This window comes from Oncorhynchus mykiss, chromosome 9 (assembly GCF_057628025.1).
Source record: "Oncorhynchus mykiss isolate SJ-2025 chromosome 9, ASM5762802v1, whole genome shotgun sequence".
In the NCBI taxonomy this organism is placed as follows: domain Eukaryota; kingdom Metazoa; phylum Chordata; class Actinopteri; order Salmoniformes; family Salmonidae; genus Oncorhynchus; species Oncorhynchus mykiss.
In genome coordinates, this window is record NC_143030.1 from 60828071 (window position 1) to 60845607 (window position 17537).

Here is a 17537-nt window from a genome sequence, read left to right on the forward strand (position 1 = left end):
ACCTCCAGGTTGTGTAAGAGCTATTTCATCAAGAAGGAGAGTGATGGAGTGCTGCATCAGATGACCTGTCCTCCACAATCACCCAACCTCAACCCAGTTGAGATGGTTTGGGATGTGTTGGACCACAGAGTGAAGGATTAGCAGCCAACAAGTGCTCAGCATATGTGGGAATTCCTTCAAGATTGTTGGAAAGTGTTCTAGGTGAAGCTCGTTGAGAGAATGCCAAGAGTGTGCAAAGCTGTCATCAAGGCAAAGGGAGGCTACTTTGAATAATCTAAAATCTAAAGTATATTTTTGGTTAGTACATGATTCCATGTGTTTTTTCGCAGTTTTAATGTCTTCACTATTATTCTACAATGTAGAAAATAGTTTAAAAAAACAAAGAAAAACCCTTGAATGAGTAGGTGTGTCCAAACGTTTGACTGGTACTGTATATAACAACAATATAAGGTGTATAACAATACTATAAGGTATATAACATCACATTTAGATATATAATGCAAGTTATATAGCAGTACTATAAGGTACATTTATTTTTTATATTTAACCAGGTAGGCCAGTTGAGAACAAGTTCTCATTTACAACTGCGACCTGGCCAAGATAAAGCAAAGCAGTGCGACAGAAACAACACAGAGTTACACATGGGATAAACAAACGTACAGTCAATAACACAATATAGAAATCTATGTACAGTGTGTGCAAATGTAGTAAGATTAGGGAGGTAAGGAAATAAATAGGACAAAGTGGCGAAATAATTACAATATAGCAATTAGACTGGAGTGATAGATGTAAAGAAGATTAATGTGCAAGAAGAGATACTGGGGTGCAAAGGATAAAAAATCAAATAAAAAAATATGGTAATGAGGTAGTTGGGTGGGCTATTTACAGATGGGCTGTGTACAGGTGCAATGATCTGTAAGCTGTTCTGACAGCTGACACTTAAAGTTAGAGAGGGCGGTATAAAGTCCCCAGCTTCAGTGATTTTTGCAATTTGTTCCAGTCATTGGCAGCAGAGAACTGGAAGGAAAGGCGGCCAAAGGAGGAGTTGGCTTTGGGGATGACCAGTGAAATATACCTGCTGGAGCGCGTGTTACAGGTGGGTGTTGCTATGGTGACCAGTGAGGCGGAGCTTTACCTAGCAAAGACTTACAGATGACCTGGAGCCAGTGGGTTTGGCGACGAATATGTAGCGAGGGCCAGCCAATGAGAGCATACAGGTCGCAGGGGTGGGTAGTATATGGGGCTTTGGTGACAAAACGGATGTCATTGTGATAGACTACATCCAATTTGCTGAGTGGAGTGTTGGAGGATATTTTGTAAATGACATCGTCGAAGTCAAGGATCTGTAGGATAGTCAGTTTTACGAGGGTATGTTTGGCAGCATGAGTGAAGGATGCTTTGTTGCGAAATAGGAAACGATTCTAGATAAAATGTTGGATTGGAGATGTTTAATGTAGGGTATTTATAGGGTATATAACAGCACTATAAGGCACATTATAAACTGGGTGATTCAAGCCCTGATTGCTGATTGGCTGAAAGCCTTGGTATATCAGACCGTATACCATGGGTATTCAATGCAAATGAATGACTTAAAAATCATACAATGTGATTTTCTGGATTTTTGTTTTAGATTCCTTCTCTCACAGTTGAAGTGTACATATGACAAAAATTACAGACCTCTACATGCTTTGTAAGTAGGAAAACCTGCAAAATTGGCAGTGTATCAAATACTTTTTCTCTATATAAGGTATATAACAGCACTATAAGGTATATAACAACACTGTAAGGCATATAACAGCACTATAAGGTACAAAAATATAAATGCAACATGTACTGTTTTCCGGGCGCCGAAGACATGGATGTCAATTAAGGCAGCCCCAGCACCTCTCTGATTCAGAGGGGTTGGGTTAAATGCAGCAGACACAGTTCAGCTGAAGGCATTCAGTTGTACAACTGACTAGGTATCCCCCTTTCCCTTCCCTTTCTCTAATGTTGATCCCATGTTTCATGAGCTGAAATGAACGATCCCAGAGATTTTCCAAATGCACAAAAAGGTTATTTCTCTCAAATCTTGTGCACATATTTGTTTATATCCCTGTTGAGCATTTCTCCTTTGCCAAAATAATCCATCCACCTGACAGGTGTGGCATATAAAGGAACAGATTAAACACCATGATCATTACACAGGTGCAACTTGTGCTGGGGACATTAAAAGGCCACTCTAAAATGTGCAGTTTTGTCACACAACACAATGCCACAGATGTCTCAAGTGGAAGGAGCGTGCAATTGGCATGTTGACTGCAGGAATGTCCACCAGAGCTATTGACAGATAATTGAATGTTCATTTCTCTACCATAAGCTGCCTCCAACATCGTTTTAGAGAATTTGGAAGTACATCCAACTGGCCTTACAACCGCAGACCACGTGTAACCACGCCAGCCCAGGACCTCTACATCTTCACCTGAGCGATCATCTGAGACCAGCCACCCGGACAGCTGATGAAACTGAGGGTTTGCACAACCGAGGAATTTCTGCACAAACTGTCAAAAACCGTCTCTGCGTGCTTGTCGTCCTTACCAGGGTCTTGACCTGACAGCAGTTCAGCGTCATAACCGACTTCAACGGGAAAATGCTCTTCACGGAAGAATCCCGATTTCAACTGTACCGGGCAGATGGCAGACAACTTGTATGGCGTCGTGTGGCGAACGGTTTACTGATGTCAACGTTGTGAACAGAGTGCCCCATGGTGGCGGTGGGTTTATTGTATGGGCAGAGATAAGCTACGGACAACGAACACAATTGCATTTTATCGATGGCAATTTGAATGCACAGAGATACCATGATGAGATCCTGAGACCCATTGTCATGCCATTCATCAGCCACCATCACCTCATGTTTCAGCATGATAATGCACGGCCCCATGTCGCAAGGATCTGCACACAATTCCTGGAAGCTGAAAATGACACAGTTCTTCCATAGCCAGCATTCTTACCAGACATGTCACCCATTGAGCATGTTTGGGATGCTCTGGATCGATGTGTACGATAGCGTGTTCCAGTTCCTGCCAATATCCAGCAACTTTGCACAGCCATTGAAGAGGAGTGGGACAACATTCCACAGTCCACAATCAACAGCCTGATCAACTCTATGCGAAGAAGATGTTTGCCTGAGGGAAATGGTGGTCACACCAGATACTGACTAGTTTTCTGATGCATGCCCCTACTTTTTTTTAAGGTATCTGTGACCAACTGATGCATATATGTATTCCCAGTCAAGAGACTTTTCAAGAGATTTTGTTGTAGGCAGAAGGCATCAGAGTAGGATTCTGTTGCATTGACAGGTATGACTCAGGCCCATACTCTAAACAATTTACGCACAATCCCCATAATAACAAAGCAAAAACAGTTTTATGTACAGTATATGTAAAAAAAAAACGGAAATATTTCATTTACGTAAATATTCTGGCCTTTTACTAAGTACTTTGTTGAAGCACCTTTGGCAGCCTTGAGTCTTCTTGGGTACACTTGTATTTGGAGAGTTTCTCCTATTCTGCTCTGCAGATCCTCTCAAGCTCTGTCAGGTTGGATGGGGAGCATCGCTGCACAGCTATTTTCAGGTCTCTCCGGAGATGTTAGATCAGGTTCAAGTCTGGGCTCTGGCTGGTCTACTCAAGGATATTCAGAGACATGTCCCGAAGCCACTCCTGCATTGTCTTGGCTGTGTGCTTAGGGTTGTTGTCCTGTTGGAAGGTGAACCCCAGTCTGAGATCCTGAGCGCTCCAGAGTAGGTTTTCATCAAGCATCTTTCTGTACTTTGCTCCATTCATCTTTCCCTTGATCCCGACTAGTCTCCCAGTCCCTGCCGCTGAAAAACATCCCCTCAGCATGATGCTGCCATCACCATGCTTCACCGTAGGTATGTTGCCAGGTTTCCTCCAGACACTTGACACTTGGCATTCAGGCCAAAAAGTTCAATCTTGGATTCATCAAACCAGAGAATCTTGTTTCTCATGGTCTGAGATTCTAAGCGGGCTGCCATGTGCCTTTTACTGAGAATTGGCTTCCGTCTGGCCACTACCATAAAGGCCTGATTGGTGGAGTGTCGCAGAGACCGTTGTCCTTCTGGAAGGTTCTCCCATCTCCACAGAGGAACTCTGTCAAAGTGACCATTGGGTCCTTGGTCACCTCCCTGACAAAGGCCCTTCTCCTCACGAATGCTCAGTTTGGCTGGGTGGCCAGCTCTAGGAACAGTCTTGATGGTTCCAAACTTCTTCCATCTAAGACTGATAGAGGCCACTGTGTTCTAAGGACATTCCTTCGACCTCATGGCTTGGTTTTTGCTCTGACATGCACTGTCAACTGAGACCTTATTTCGACAGGTGTGTGCCTTCCCAAATCATGTCCAATCAATTGAATTTACCACAGGTGGACTCCAATCAAGTTGTAGAAACATCTCAAGGATGATCAATGGAAACAGGATGCACCTGAAATACATTTTGAGTCTCATAACAAAGGGTCTGATTACTCATGTAAATAAGGTATTTCTGTTGTTTAACTTTAATACATTTCCAAACATTTCTAAAAACCTGTTTTTGCTTTTTCATTATGGGGTATTGTGTGTAGATGGATGAGGATTTTTTATTTATTTAATCCATTTTATAATAAGGCTGTAACGTAACAAAAATGTGGAAAAAGGGAAGGGGTCAGAATACTTTCTGGATGATCTGTATATAGGTAAAATATAAGATATATGGTATAAGTTATATAACAGCACTATAATGTATATAACAGCACTATAAGGTATTTAGTTTAAGGTATATAACAGTACTATAAGGTATATATAGTGGCGTCCTTCATTACTGTAATAGATTTTTCCATGGTATAGGAGGGTCTATGAGTCAAGTGTGGCCACACGTCACAGCCATTCATCCTAATTATATGGACACAGCACAGCATGGCACCCCAAACACCGGATGTAGCCCATGAAAGCCACAGAGCATTGATCGCCATTCAGAAAGGTTGAGCTGAAGTTGTAGGGTAGCTGTAGGGTAGCTGCTCATTCAAGGCTGTAAAAATAGAATGTTCACTCAAAGCATCTCCAGGCACGATGGTCTCCAAGCAACAGATGGTGAGCAAGGACATTCCCACTGGGCACACTGGTTGAATCAACATTGTTTCATTTCAATTAAATGACGTTGAATCAACATGGAATAGACGTCTGTGCCCAGTGATCTTTGTTCTCCGGTAGAGAGAACTTTGTTCTTCTTTGTTTTCTGGTAGAGAAAGGCACACATTAATGCACTCCCAGGTCTTATGAGCCAAAGAGCTATACTGTTCTAGTATAACATGAGCTTGAGCTGCCCAACACCTCACAACGTCTCACAACAGGGTAGAATGTTGACCCCAATGGCGTGTCAACATTCTACCCTGTGAGCTTCCTACCCAGTCTCATTTAGTGTCAGTAGAATGGTAGCTACTCCTGGCTAGATATGAACACCTGCCGTGCTGTTTCAAATTAGACCAGGATAATCAATTTACAGTGCTGCTACAGCTCTTATTTACAGTACACTCTTAACAGTTTGTTTTCTTCTATCGTGTTCCGTTTTGTTGCTTTTTCTTATTACCGTACGGTGAGACCCATCTACAGTAGACTCTTTCGCTGCATGGTTGGTGGACCCAGCTGGGAAGAGGTTTGAAGTTGGTGCCATTGTTTTTAGAAGATTACGATCAAGTCAGTGGTCATGATTCCTAAACATTTAGAGTGTGTGAAGGATGGGTGAAACAGCCCATATATTTTTACAGTTTATATTTTTATTCACAGCTTTTAAAAGCTTTGCCCGGACGTCAAACAGTGCATCCCTTCATGAGCTGGAGGGGATTTGGGCGGGGGCAGGGGCGGGGGCGGGGGAGGATTTGGGTGGGGGCGGGGGAGGATTAAAAAAAGTGCACTAATGTTGACGTCTGCATTTCATCAAACCCTTTTTTAGACCACCGGTCTCCTGACCTAGTCGGGGCAGATCAGGTGTGCAGATCAGAAGGTGTGTTGATGTACAGATGGTGTTGAGTCGCAAGCCCCATCAGTACTGCCATTGGTATTATTAAAAAACGATTTAAGAGTGATGATGGACTGGCCATCCTGTTTATTGTTTCTATTATTACTGTATGTGTTTTTGTCTTGTCTAGGGGTTTTGTATGTTTATGGGGGTGTGTCCTATCTGTTTTTTTTAAGTCTATGGTTGCCTAGATTGGTTCTCAATTAGAGGCAGCTGTCTATCGTTATCTCTGATTGGGAACCATATTTAGGCAGCCATATTCTTTGGGTATTTTGTGGGTGATTGTTCCTGTTACCAGTGTTCCTATGTGTTAGTGGTCACGTTACGGGACTGTTTCATCTTTGTTGATATTTGTTGGTTTATTGTTTTGTTCGTTGTTTAAGTATCCCATTAAAATATGGATTATCATCACGCTGCATTTTGGTCCTCCTCTCTTTCACCCGAAGACAGTCGTTACATTAGTCCTAGCCTGCCGTTCTGTTCTGCCAAGGGTCTACCCTATAGGGTGTCCCAGCATTATTCAGTCTATTTCTGTGGTAGGAGGAGGAAGGGGGTTGGCCCTGGACAGGGCAGGGGCGGTCCTTGTTGCTCGAGCATACAGTCAGGGTCTCAACACACAAAGTAAACATTACCCTGTGTTTTAACTGTACACCTTGAGTTTGGCAAATTTCCCACACACTCTATCACCTCTACCCTCAGCCCTGTTCCCACTCACACACCCCTTTCCTTTTAGCCGAACGGCCCAGCTAAATACACCTCTTATCCCTGGACCTGCCCATTAATCAGAGTGGGAAAGCACCTCTGACAACATCTCACCTCCACAGCCCTGGCCTAGAAGCTCTCTCTGGCTTACATGGGGGGAGTGTATTGGACGTGGCTGCACATCGGCGGACTCAGAGAGTTGTATGGTTGTTCTTCTCGAAATATCAGAACAAACTCCTTGACTTACTCTATGTCTGAGTACTATGATGCTGAGGATGGAACCACATTTGTCCGAAGATCTTTGTTAAACCAAGGCAATAATCAACTTGATTCAATCAATTAGCTATCTCCCCTTCTGCTCTCTAGTCTAGGAGAAATGTTGTTCAGTCAAGACTAGAGCATGTGTAGTCACAGTGACTGATTTACAGGCTGACGATAAGAAAAGCCTGGAGACACAGCAGCTTTCCTGGATTTGGGTTGTTAAACCAGGGCTTAGTGCATGACATGCTCTCTTTTTCACTTCATGCGGTATTAAGAGCACCCAGCTACCCCGGCCCAGCTATGAAGGGAAGAGACTAGACTTTGAATGATGTGCCTCATTACAGGGATTCTACTCAGAGAAAGTGCATTGGCCTACGTGTCTTCCTAGGGATCCAACCGTAGGTTCAAGCTTTGAGCAGAAAGGTCAACTTACTTACATAAAGTATGTATTTCTGGACTTCTAAACTTAAAACTGAATTTCTACATGAAAACAAAACTACAGCAACAATACAACATTTCACACATTTATTTTCATGAGGGAATTGGGTAAACAGCTGACCATTTCCCAATTCACATTTTTTTTGTTCTTTCCTTTGGTTGTTTTGACTTTGTTTATTCATCCTAGTCTCAAATCACTGACTTCAACATCTGCTGCCTTAACTTGTTCCCAACAACTTTGATACATCAGCATCGAAGAAAAAAATCTACATACACAGACGGCCTGAAAAAGCAAAGCTTTTCATCTGTAGCATGAGTCAATTTGGAGGGCAGCGTTACTGAATGCATTCGGCAAATTTGTTTCTGAAGTGTTCAGAGGGTTGTCCTCGGGACTGAACCGTAGGACCTATTGATTCTGACATGTTTATTTTCACAGGGAAAAAGGCCTTTTGGATTTCTAATAACTTCTTTCAGCTTTTGTTGTGCATGTGTTGAAGGGAATGCACCCAATTCCCTAGGTGGTTGCATTTTTATTTAAACAACCAACTTCTCATTCACTCAGCCTACAGGGTCCACTGGTCCCTCACACAGAACTACCCTACGCCTTGACCTCTTTCTCCCCTCTCCAGATGAAATCCTGCAACTAGTCATGTCCGGCCGCGCAACAACTACCCTCTTGACCCCATCCCTGCCTCACTTCTCCACACCATCTCTGGAGACCTTCTCCCATTCCTCACTTCCCTTATCAACTCAGCCCTGACCACTGGCTGCGTCCCATCTGACTTCAAGATGGTCAGAGTCGCTCCCCTCCTCAATTGAGACTGCTCTCCTTTGTCTCAGAGGCTCTCTGGTCTGCCAAAGCTGACTCTCTCTCCTCTGTTCTCATCCTTCTAGATCTATACCCTGCCTTCAACACTGTGAAATGTCAGATCCTCCTCCCTACTAGGTTTGGGCAGTATTCAGATTATCATACCTTCATACCGACCCTGTGCCATAGTGGGATATTCCGTAATACTGAACACAAGGGGCGCTGTTTTCAAACCCCACCGATACTCTCTAATCCGAAGGTTAGCAATGCTAACAAGTACATGTAAAATCCCATAGAGAATGTTAACTAAATGCTAACAGTCTTATTGCAAACATTTTGTATAGTTTCTGACTTAAACTATACATGTATACAAGTAACTCAAAAATGCTACTCACACAAAACAAATATTAGCCAGCTAGACTCTTGATCCAGGAGTGGATTCTCTGCTGTTAAAAAAGCGAGCGAATGCTTGATTTTGGAAGATAGCTAACTAGCTACTAAATTAACAAAGCAAATGCACAACTGCAGAGCATTTAGCACATTTTAGACAGTTAACTTAATAGTTATAAGATATCTAGCTGGCAAACATTTAGTTGTGAATTCCATACTGTAACTAGATCATCTGGCGCATGCTGCACAACAAGGCTGAAGTCTCTCGTCGCTATGTGCTTTTAAACAAACACCACGTGACAGGTGACTGGGCACTACCATAAGCTTCATAATAATGTGACAGGTAAAATTAAGAACGCATCCTATCTTCTGGATTGCATCCTACCTGGCAGGTTGCTCCTACCAGGTGGCGTGGAGAGGATCTGTGTCTGCACCGCGTGCTCTCACTACTGGTGTCCCCCAGGGCTCGGATCTAGGCCCTCTCCTGTTTTCTCTTTACACCAAGTCACTCGGCTCTGTCATATCCTCACATGGTCTCTCCTATCATTGCTATGCAGATGACACTCAACTACTTTTCTCCTTCCGCCCTTCTGACACCTAGGTGGCGACACGCATCTCTGTGTGCCTGGCAGACATCTCAGCTTGGATGTCGGCCCACCACCTCAAGCTCAACCTCAACAAAACTGAGCTGCTCTTCCTCCTGGGAATGGCCCGCCTGCTCCAAGACCTCTCCATCACGGTTGACAACTCCACGGTGTGCCCCTACCTGAGTGCAAAGAACCTTGGCGGGACCCTGGACAACACTCTGTCATTCTCTGCAAACATCAAAGCAGTGACTCGATCCTGCAAGTTCATGCTCTAAAACATCCGTAGAGTACAACCTTTACTGAGACAGGAAGTGGCACAGGTCCTAATCCAGGCACTTGAAATCTCCCGTCTAGGCTACTGCAACTCTCTGTTGGCCGCAGCCCGCCTGGTGTTCAACCTTGTTCTCCCATGTCACCCTGCACCTCCGCACACTCCACTGACATTCGGTCGAGGTTTGCATCACTTTCAAGACCCTTGTGCTTTCCTACGGAGCAGCCAGGAGAACTACCCCTCTTTACCTTCAAGCTATGCTCAAACCCTACTTTCCAACCAGAGCACCTGCACCTGCCCGAGTCCTTGCTCATCTTTCAAAAAAGTCTGAAACCCTACCTGAACCCCCTCCCCCTGAAAAATGAAAAAAAAGGCACTTCTCTTTCCCACTAACACTGACTTTGCTGATAAATACTTTGTTGAGGGAAAATGCACTTGATACTATTGTGATGTGTTGTTGTCTCATTTGGCAATCTTAAGATGAATGCACTAATTGTAAATCACTGGATAACAGCGTCTGCTAAATTACTAACATGTATCTGACATGTTCTTTTCTTTTTTTTATGGCTAGGATTCTATTTTTGCTCAAAGTGCCACTTTATTGAATTACTCCTGGAGTTTGAGTGACTAACTAACTGCCATTATTTGTGAGTCATTAAAAAAAATGACCGTTTCTGTAAACAAGATATGAACTCAAGTAGAATAAAAACATATATATTACTCTGTTCCCTGATCTAACCTGACAGCTCATGAGCTCACAAAGTGTTGGCATAATTACCCACTTCCCTCACTCTCGTTTAGCTAATTAGGGGGACACAAATTGCTGTCGCCTTCAAGAACACAGCACTAGCAGAGTTGTGCTTGTTCCATGGTAGTCAGAAATGTATCCGTTATAGAGGTGGATCAAACTGGAAGCTCATTCCTGTACAATGCTATCTAATTGTAGAATAATATTATGAGCATTGAACAAATGTTGAGGTTGGAGAGCCTTGGCCTTGCACAGCAAACACTGAGCTTGGCTCTGCTCTGTTCTTAAGTGTGAAGGGGAGGGAGGTTCAATGTAATTGAATGTTGTCCAGATTTGTGGAAATATATTATCTGTATGGCAGAGCTGGTTGAAATGTTGAGTTTAGCTTCAGCCAGTCTAGACAACAGATTAGTTTGTGTAGGCTTTGCTTAGAAATTAGTTTCCCACACACTCTTGTGCGTTTTGAGTGAAGTGGTTGCTCCTGATGGTTGGGTCTGCTGATACAGGAGGTTTGCTGATTGAGGAGGTTGATCTCTGCAAGATTGGTGATACCAGAAGAAATAGAAAGTTGAGAACAGTCAGGTCATATAGATCATAATAGAACTGCACTGTATTAGCTAATACATGATTTCTGAAGCATCTATATTGACCTTATAATGGGTTTATGAAGTCTGTTTGAAGTTTTTTATTGATTTAGTATGTCTGTTAGGAAATACGTACAGTTCACTCGTGGTTTATGTAATACAGGACATTATATTGTCAACAGCTCAGAGTTGCATATCAAGCATGATACTTCAAAAAAAGATTCACATCTTGGAGCTACACTAATAGTCTTACATCTGAATCATTTTAAAGCCTGACTGCATGCACAATTAAGATATATTTTGACAGATAGCCTGACACTCTTTTCATACAGCATATTAATTAATTCCAAGGTGTGTTGCCTCAAATCCTAAATGGTTGATTTTTGAACGCAGAAATTATACCACAGTTTTTCTTGTTGTGAAAAGTGTTCTATTGCATCTTGTCTGAGATGTAACAATATATATGTTTAGAACAATGAGTTAATAAAAACAAAGCATTATTTAGCAGTAAAACCAAGTGCACCTTCTCCAGACAGTTAATGATCTAGAGTTGAATTGATGACCCGGATAGGAGCATTAATGTAAAGTGGAAATGTGAGATTTTTTAGTTTTTGTTGTTAATTAATATGAATCACCATAGAGCCTTAGAATCCTTACACCTGGCTAAAAGATTAATCTGTTTTTATGTGGAATGTTGCTTGACTATCACAGAACCTTTCCAAATGGTGGTCGTCCTGTTCATCTTTAAGGATGATCAGTGAGTAGAAAAGATCCAGCCTGTTTCTGTCCCTGAGGAGAACAGCATGTGTTTTCTAATGTCATTGCCCTCTGTGGTCATGCCAATGGAACTGAGGTCTATGGCTCCCAGGGTAGATGCTAAGCTAACGGGGCTCAGATTTCAGCCAGTGTTCCCCTGGGATCAGTCCTCGGGCCCCAGCAGAGAGAAGATTTGTGATAAGGGTCGATATTGGAAGCTGTGTAAACTTTGTTAAGCTTTTCCACCCTGTGAACGGGGGGGGGGGGGTAATCCCAAACACCTGGGCTCTCTAACCGGGATCAGGTGGGATTAGGAAGGAGGGCACCATAGAGCCAACTCCGCCCCACTTCACTCCCCAGTTACCTCTTTTAATTAAACCCATAATTTGTGCGTGATCTTTTATGACAATATATGATCAAGTGTTGGGATTTGTACATCCTCCTCTATTCATAAAGTATTTAAAGTGATCTCAAACGAATATCCTATTTGTCCTGAGTTTATATTATTTCCTGATCACATGCCTGATTATATATTTATAGACTTAACTGTTCCCTCTAACTCTGGTCCATTACCATGGCAGAGGGCTATCTATCCTATCTTCCCAATGAAAGCATTGGCTTCTTACTCAATTTCCTGACCCATGTATCAGAGGTACAGATTGTCCAAGTCAGCAGCCAGTCAAACAGAGGTTCATCACAGGTCAATCAATGATAGACTGTTTATTTACGCATTATAATAATTGCTCAACTACTTATTTATTGTTATGAAGCAATCGGTTCTTCAAAAACGCCTGAATGAGCTGTTTATTTGTACCATGGTTTCGGAGAACTATTAAGCTGTCAAACATACCACAGTGTAGCAGGGTTTACTGAACTGAGTTGTTTTGTCTTTATCAAGTGTGACTGCTTGTATTCTTGTGGTGGTCTGTCTGTCTGACCAGGTATTTTACAGAGGTTGTGTATCCACAGTGAACATCCTATATGGTGAATATCTTGTCAGATGGATGATTGACCCTCCTCCCCTACTGTACATTAGCCACCTGGGGGTAGTAAACATTGTTAGTTGTTATTGTCCTTAGACCTCACTGTTCCCTCCATCTCTCCCTGTCTGTCAGATGTGGATGAGTGTGCAGAGCAAATTGACAACTGCAGCACCGATGCCATCTGCCAGAATACACTCAAGTCATACAAATGCATCTGCAAGTCGGGCTACAAGGGGGATGGCAAGCACTGTGAAGGTAAGGTGTCAGAGACGCACCCCATGCGCACACAGACACACACACACACACACACACACACACACACACACACACACACACACACACACACACACACACACACACACACACACACACACACACACACACACACATAATGCTTTACATTTCTCATAGGCTTTAAATCTCAGACCTGAGAGAGAGGATAGAGATGCTGCGTGGAAAGGAGAGAGAGAAAAAGACAGGTGCAGCCAACTGCTCTTTTGTGTCAAATATTAAATGAAGCAGTACATTTCCTACACATTTTAGAGAATAGAATTAAGATAGCGGATGAAACAGCAGCCAGAGGCCTCTGCCTGCCAATTGGTCAGAGATATTTCCACAGCCCAGGGCTTCTTGTGACTCTAGTCTGTCAGACACAACCCTGTTTTTTTAGCAGGGAGCGTTCAAAGCTTCTGGACCGTTATTTCCCTCCATTTCTATTAGTATTACTGCAGGACCAAATCACAATGTCATTTTTTCCCCATTGCTATTATAATTCTTTAATTTATTTGACTGTGTTTGTCATTGCTCTTTTCCTTCAGGTTATAAGGTTTGCTTTTGAATTTAACGTAAAAAGGAAAATAAAAAACTGCCCATTTGAAAGGCTAATCTAAGGTGAGGACCGAGTAGAGAGCTGATTTCTGACAGTCTGTGCCTCTCTCTCTTCAATAGCAGCACATCTGTATAGACTCCTCCAGGCCCATTAAAACCATCAGTATCAGTGTAGTTGGCCATGAGCTGCCTTCCTCTCTTGGATTGACTGGGGTTAATAATTATATTTATAATCATAGAAGGTAGAAGGTAGTGCAGTACAGTACAAGGCTATTGGTCCTGCCCTGGTTTCTACACACTGAGTTGTTATTGACTTTACCTGGTTTATACTAAGGACAGGAGAAGTGTGGCCTGAAATCAAATGTATGATCGTGATTTGGTTTTATTTTTTCATTTGAATTTAATCTCTTTGCCAATCATTAGTTTTCATTTCTGTATCAATGACTGTGATTATTGGTCTACTGTTAACGAATGCATTGACTTGTCATTTTTTTTTCTCCTTCATTTTTATTACCTAATTCAAAGTACACTTTAATCAAATAAAAACCTGATATTTTCAGTTTTTTTTAACCAGTTCTACAATTTAACCAGATTAGGTTCTACAATTTAACCAGTGTAGGTTTCAACTCCATTCAAAAACTGCGCAAGTGGGGCAGTAGATGCAATACTGTAGTGGTGTTGATATGGTGTTCCTGAAACAAACACCTTAAACCCTGGCAAAGCATAGGCCAATGGGTTGAATATGCTGAGCTAGAATTACAGCCTTTGCTATCATAACATTTGACGCGTAGGCCTCATGCTTGTGGGTTAAGAAGTGTGGAAATTGAGATATTAGGATAGTTGTTCAAATATACTGTCCCTGTGTTGCTTTTCAGTTCATTCTGAAACTGTACACACTAGAGGATTACTGGTAGTATACACTACATGCCAAGCGATTAGGCCTGACAGTCGGCGTTCCAATTCATCCCAAAGGTGTTCGATGGGGTTGAGGTCAAGGCTCTGTGCAGGCCAGTCAAGTTCTTCCACACTGATCTCAACAAACCATTTCTGTATGGATCTCGCTTTGTGCACGGGGGCATTGTCATGCTGAAACAGGAAAAGGCCTTCCCCAAACTGTTGCCAGAAAGTTGTGAGCACATAATCATCTAGAATGTCATTGTATGCTGTAGCGTTAAGATTTCCCTTCACTGGAACTAAGGGGCCCAGCCTGAACCATGAAAAACAGCCCCAGACCATTATTCCTCCTCCACCAAGCTTTACAGTTGGCACTATGCATTTGGGCAGGTAGCGTTCTCCTGACATACGCCAAACCCAGATTAGTACATCGGATGCCAGATGGTGAAGCGTGATTCATCACTCCAGAGAGCACGTTTCCACTTTGGCGAGCTTCACACCACTCCAGCTGACGCTTGGCATTGCGTATGGTGATCTTAGCCTTGTGTGCAGCTGTTCGGCCATGGAAACCCATTTCATGAAGCTCCCGAATAACATTTTTTGTGCTGACGTTGCTTCAAGAGGCAGTTTGGAACTCAGTAGAGTGTTGCAACCGAGGACAGACTATTTTTACACGCTACGAGCTTCAGCACTCGCAGGTCCCGTTCTGTGAGCTTGTGTGGTCTACCACTTTGCGGCTGAGCCGTTGTTGCTCCTAGTCATTTCCACTCCACAATAACAGCGCTCTAGCAGGGCAGACATTTGATGAACTGACTTGTTCGAACGGTACCACGTTGAAAGTTACTGAGCTCTGTCAGCAACGGGTGTGGCTGAAATAGCCTGAGTCTGTCTATCATCTACTCTCTATCCCACATCAGGTACTAGATGAGGATTCTTTGTCTTGGAGGCTAAAGGCGATAATTTACCATACGGTAACGGAGTTAACATCTGCAAAGACCTCATTATGATTGCAGAAACAATTTGATTTTAATGACGGACTCACTCACACACTAATGAACACAAGGGGAGACAGAGAGCTGGTTTCAAGCGCAGAGCGCAGCAGGTGTTTATTGCAAAGGACCACAGGAAGAGGCAGGTAGCTGTGTCCAGGGGCAGGCAGAAGGTCATGCACAGGGGGTCCAATTAGGCAACAGTACAGGCAGGGAAAGGCTAGTAATGTAGTCCAAGAGATCAGGCAATAGGTAGATAACAGGAAATCCAATAGGCTAAAGTACAGGCAGGGAATAGGCGTCGTGAGGCAGGCAAAAATGATCATACATGGGAGGAGTAAATCATAGGGAACCCCCTGTGCAACCCCAGCTCCGAAAGACGTGTCACAAAACAAACAATACCTCACAGTGAGGGGGTGCAAAGAACAGAACTAAATAGTGTGTGAAAATGACATACAGGTGTGTGAGCAGGTGATTAGAATTCTGGTGATTAGGATCCGGAGAGTGAGCTGCATTCAGGGGATCTAGGTGTCTGCGGGTGTGAGTTGGAAGCAGACGTTACACACACCAGACACTCCTTTTGTCCCTCTCTCTCTCTCTCTCTCTCTCTCACACACACACACACACACACACACACACACACACACACACACACACACACACACACACACACACACACACACACACACACATACACACACACACACACACACACACACACACACACACACACACACACACACACACACACACCAAAGCGCCCTGTAGATAATGCTTGCATATATGCTGGATTGTATACTGCATATTTTTGCCTATTTCTCTGCATGTTTAACCATGCAATAACACCAATGTTGAGCCTTCTGTATTCAACATTAGAATACTATTAACAAATGTAAGCATTCACCGACTGTTAAGCACAGGAACAGTATTTTTACCCTGCTACTATAGGTTCTTAGAGTTCTGCTGAGAGAGGAGATAATGAAAGCAAACCAGGGAGAGAGGAGAATAATACATATTCATGTGCTAGTTCTAGATATGGTACTTGCTGATGGGTCCTTAGAGTGGTCTCAGGTGACGTGCTGCACTGAGACTCCTATTGGCAGGCTGGCAGACATGAGGCTGGCAAACACACCTTGGCAGGGCACACCCTCTGTCTCAAGATGCCAGGGAGGTTGTCAGGGAGAGCAGGGAACAGGAAACATGACAGGCTGGTCCAGAACCATTCTATCCACTCAATCTAGTCTAGTCCATCAGCAGGGGAAACACTGCAGCTGCATCATGCCTCAGTGCCTCTTAGCAAAGTCACCTGTCCAAGTCATCACAGAGACCTCTCTCTTTCTCTTTCACTCTCTCTTTCGCTCTCTTGATCTCTCTTTCTTTTCACCCCTAGAACATGATTTCGTTTTTATCTCACTGGTATTGCCCGTTGAGTAAATCCACCTGTTTGATAGGAATTTGATGGTGCTGCATTCATGAGTCAAATTGGTCTGTAACAGTCTGAACAATGGAGTTGGGTGGATAGAATCATTTTGATCTTGAGGAATGACAGTGTTGTGAACAAGAGGGAGGAAGCCTCCACTCATCGAGGGGATGAGATGCTCTTAGCCTGGGGTAGATGAGAGTGAGACTGGCATTAGTGTCTCCTGTGTGACATCATGGGATGGAGCAGTAGAACGTTGTGGTGGCAGGCAGCTCTGGGAGTTAGAGGGAGAGTGCACTGGTCCAGGCTCAGCCCATTGCTGTCAAGTCAAATCAAGCACGGAGGCATCTGTATCCGTCAGCTGCAAAGAGGAGCTGAACCACCCAGATTATTGGCCCTAAACTGGCCAACAATCTCTCTCTCTCTTCACTTTCCCCATCCACAATTACTGTACCCTCTCTGCCTGCCTCTAAAGGTTGAGTCCTTTAGAGGCAGAACTTGACTTACTAATATTTGTAGTACATTACATATATCACATCAGGTCTTGTTTCATACCCATTTACTCCCATCACACCCACTCACTGATTCAGTCTATTCTCATGTGCATCTTTTTTGTCTTCTGCTCTTGGATTTGTTGTGCTTATGCAGATTTCATGAGGGATACGTGCAACATTTCCGACCTGAATGCAAACAATTGTTGAAATAAAATACTCCTTAAACATGTCTTACAATTAGCAAAGTTTGTCATACCAATCTACGTTTCATTTGAACAACAACACCCTCTCAGGCTATATGCTGAGTGAAACCAAGGGTGGTGGGGTGCAGG

General features: G+C 43.2%; 1 protein-coding gene across 7 annotated transcripts in view; it reads left to right on the top strand.

The window, feature by feature from the left end:
* LOC110532416 (signal peptide, CUB and EGF-like domain-containing protein 3) overlaps nucleotides 1–17537 on the top strand; it is a 118399-nt gene that overhangs the window by 20592 nt on the left and 80270 nt on the right. For all 7 annotated transcript variants that reach the window (XM_090184801.1, XM_036988361.2, XM_036988364.2 and 4 more), the window contains exon 2: nucleotides 12713–12835. In XM_090184801.1, the coding sequence (XP_090040927.1) occupies nucleotides 12713–12835 (123 nt within the window). The remainder of the gene's footprint in view (nucleotides 1–12712; nucleotides 12836–17537) is intronic.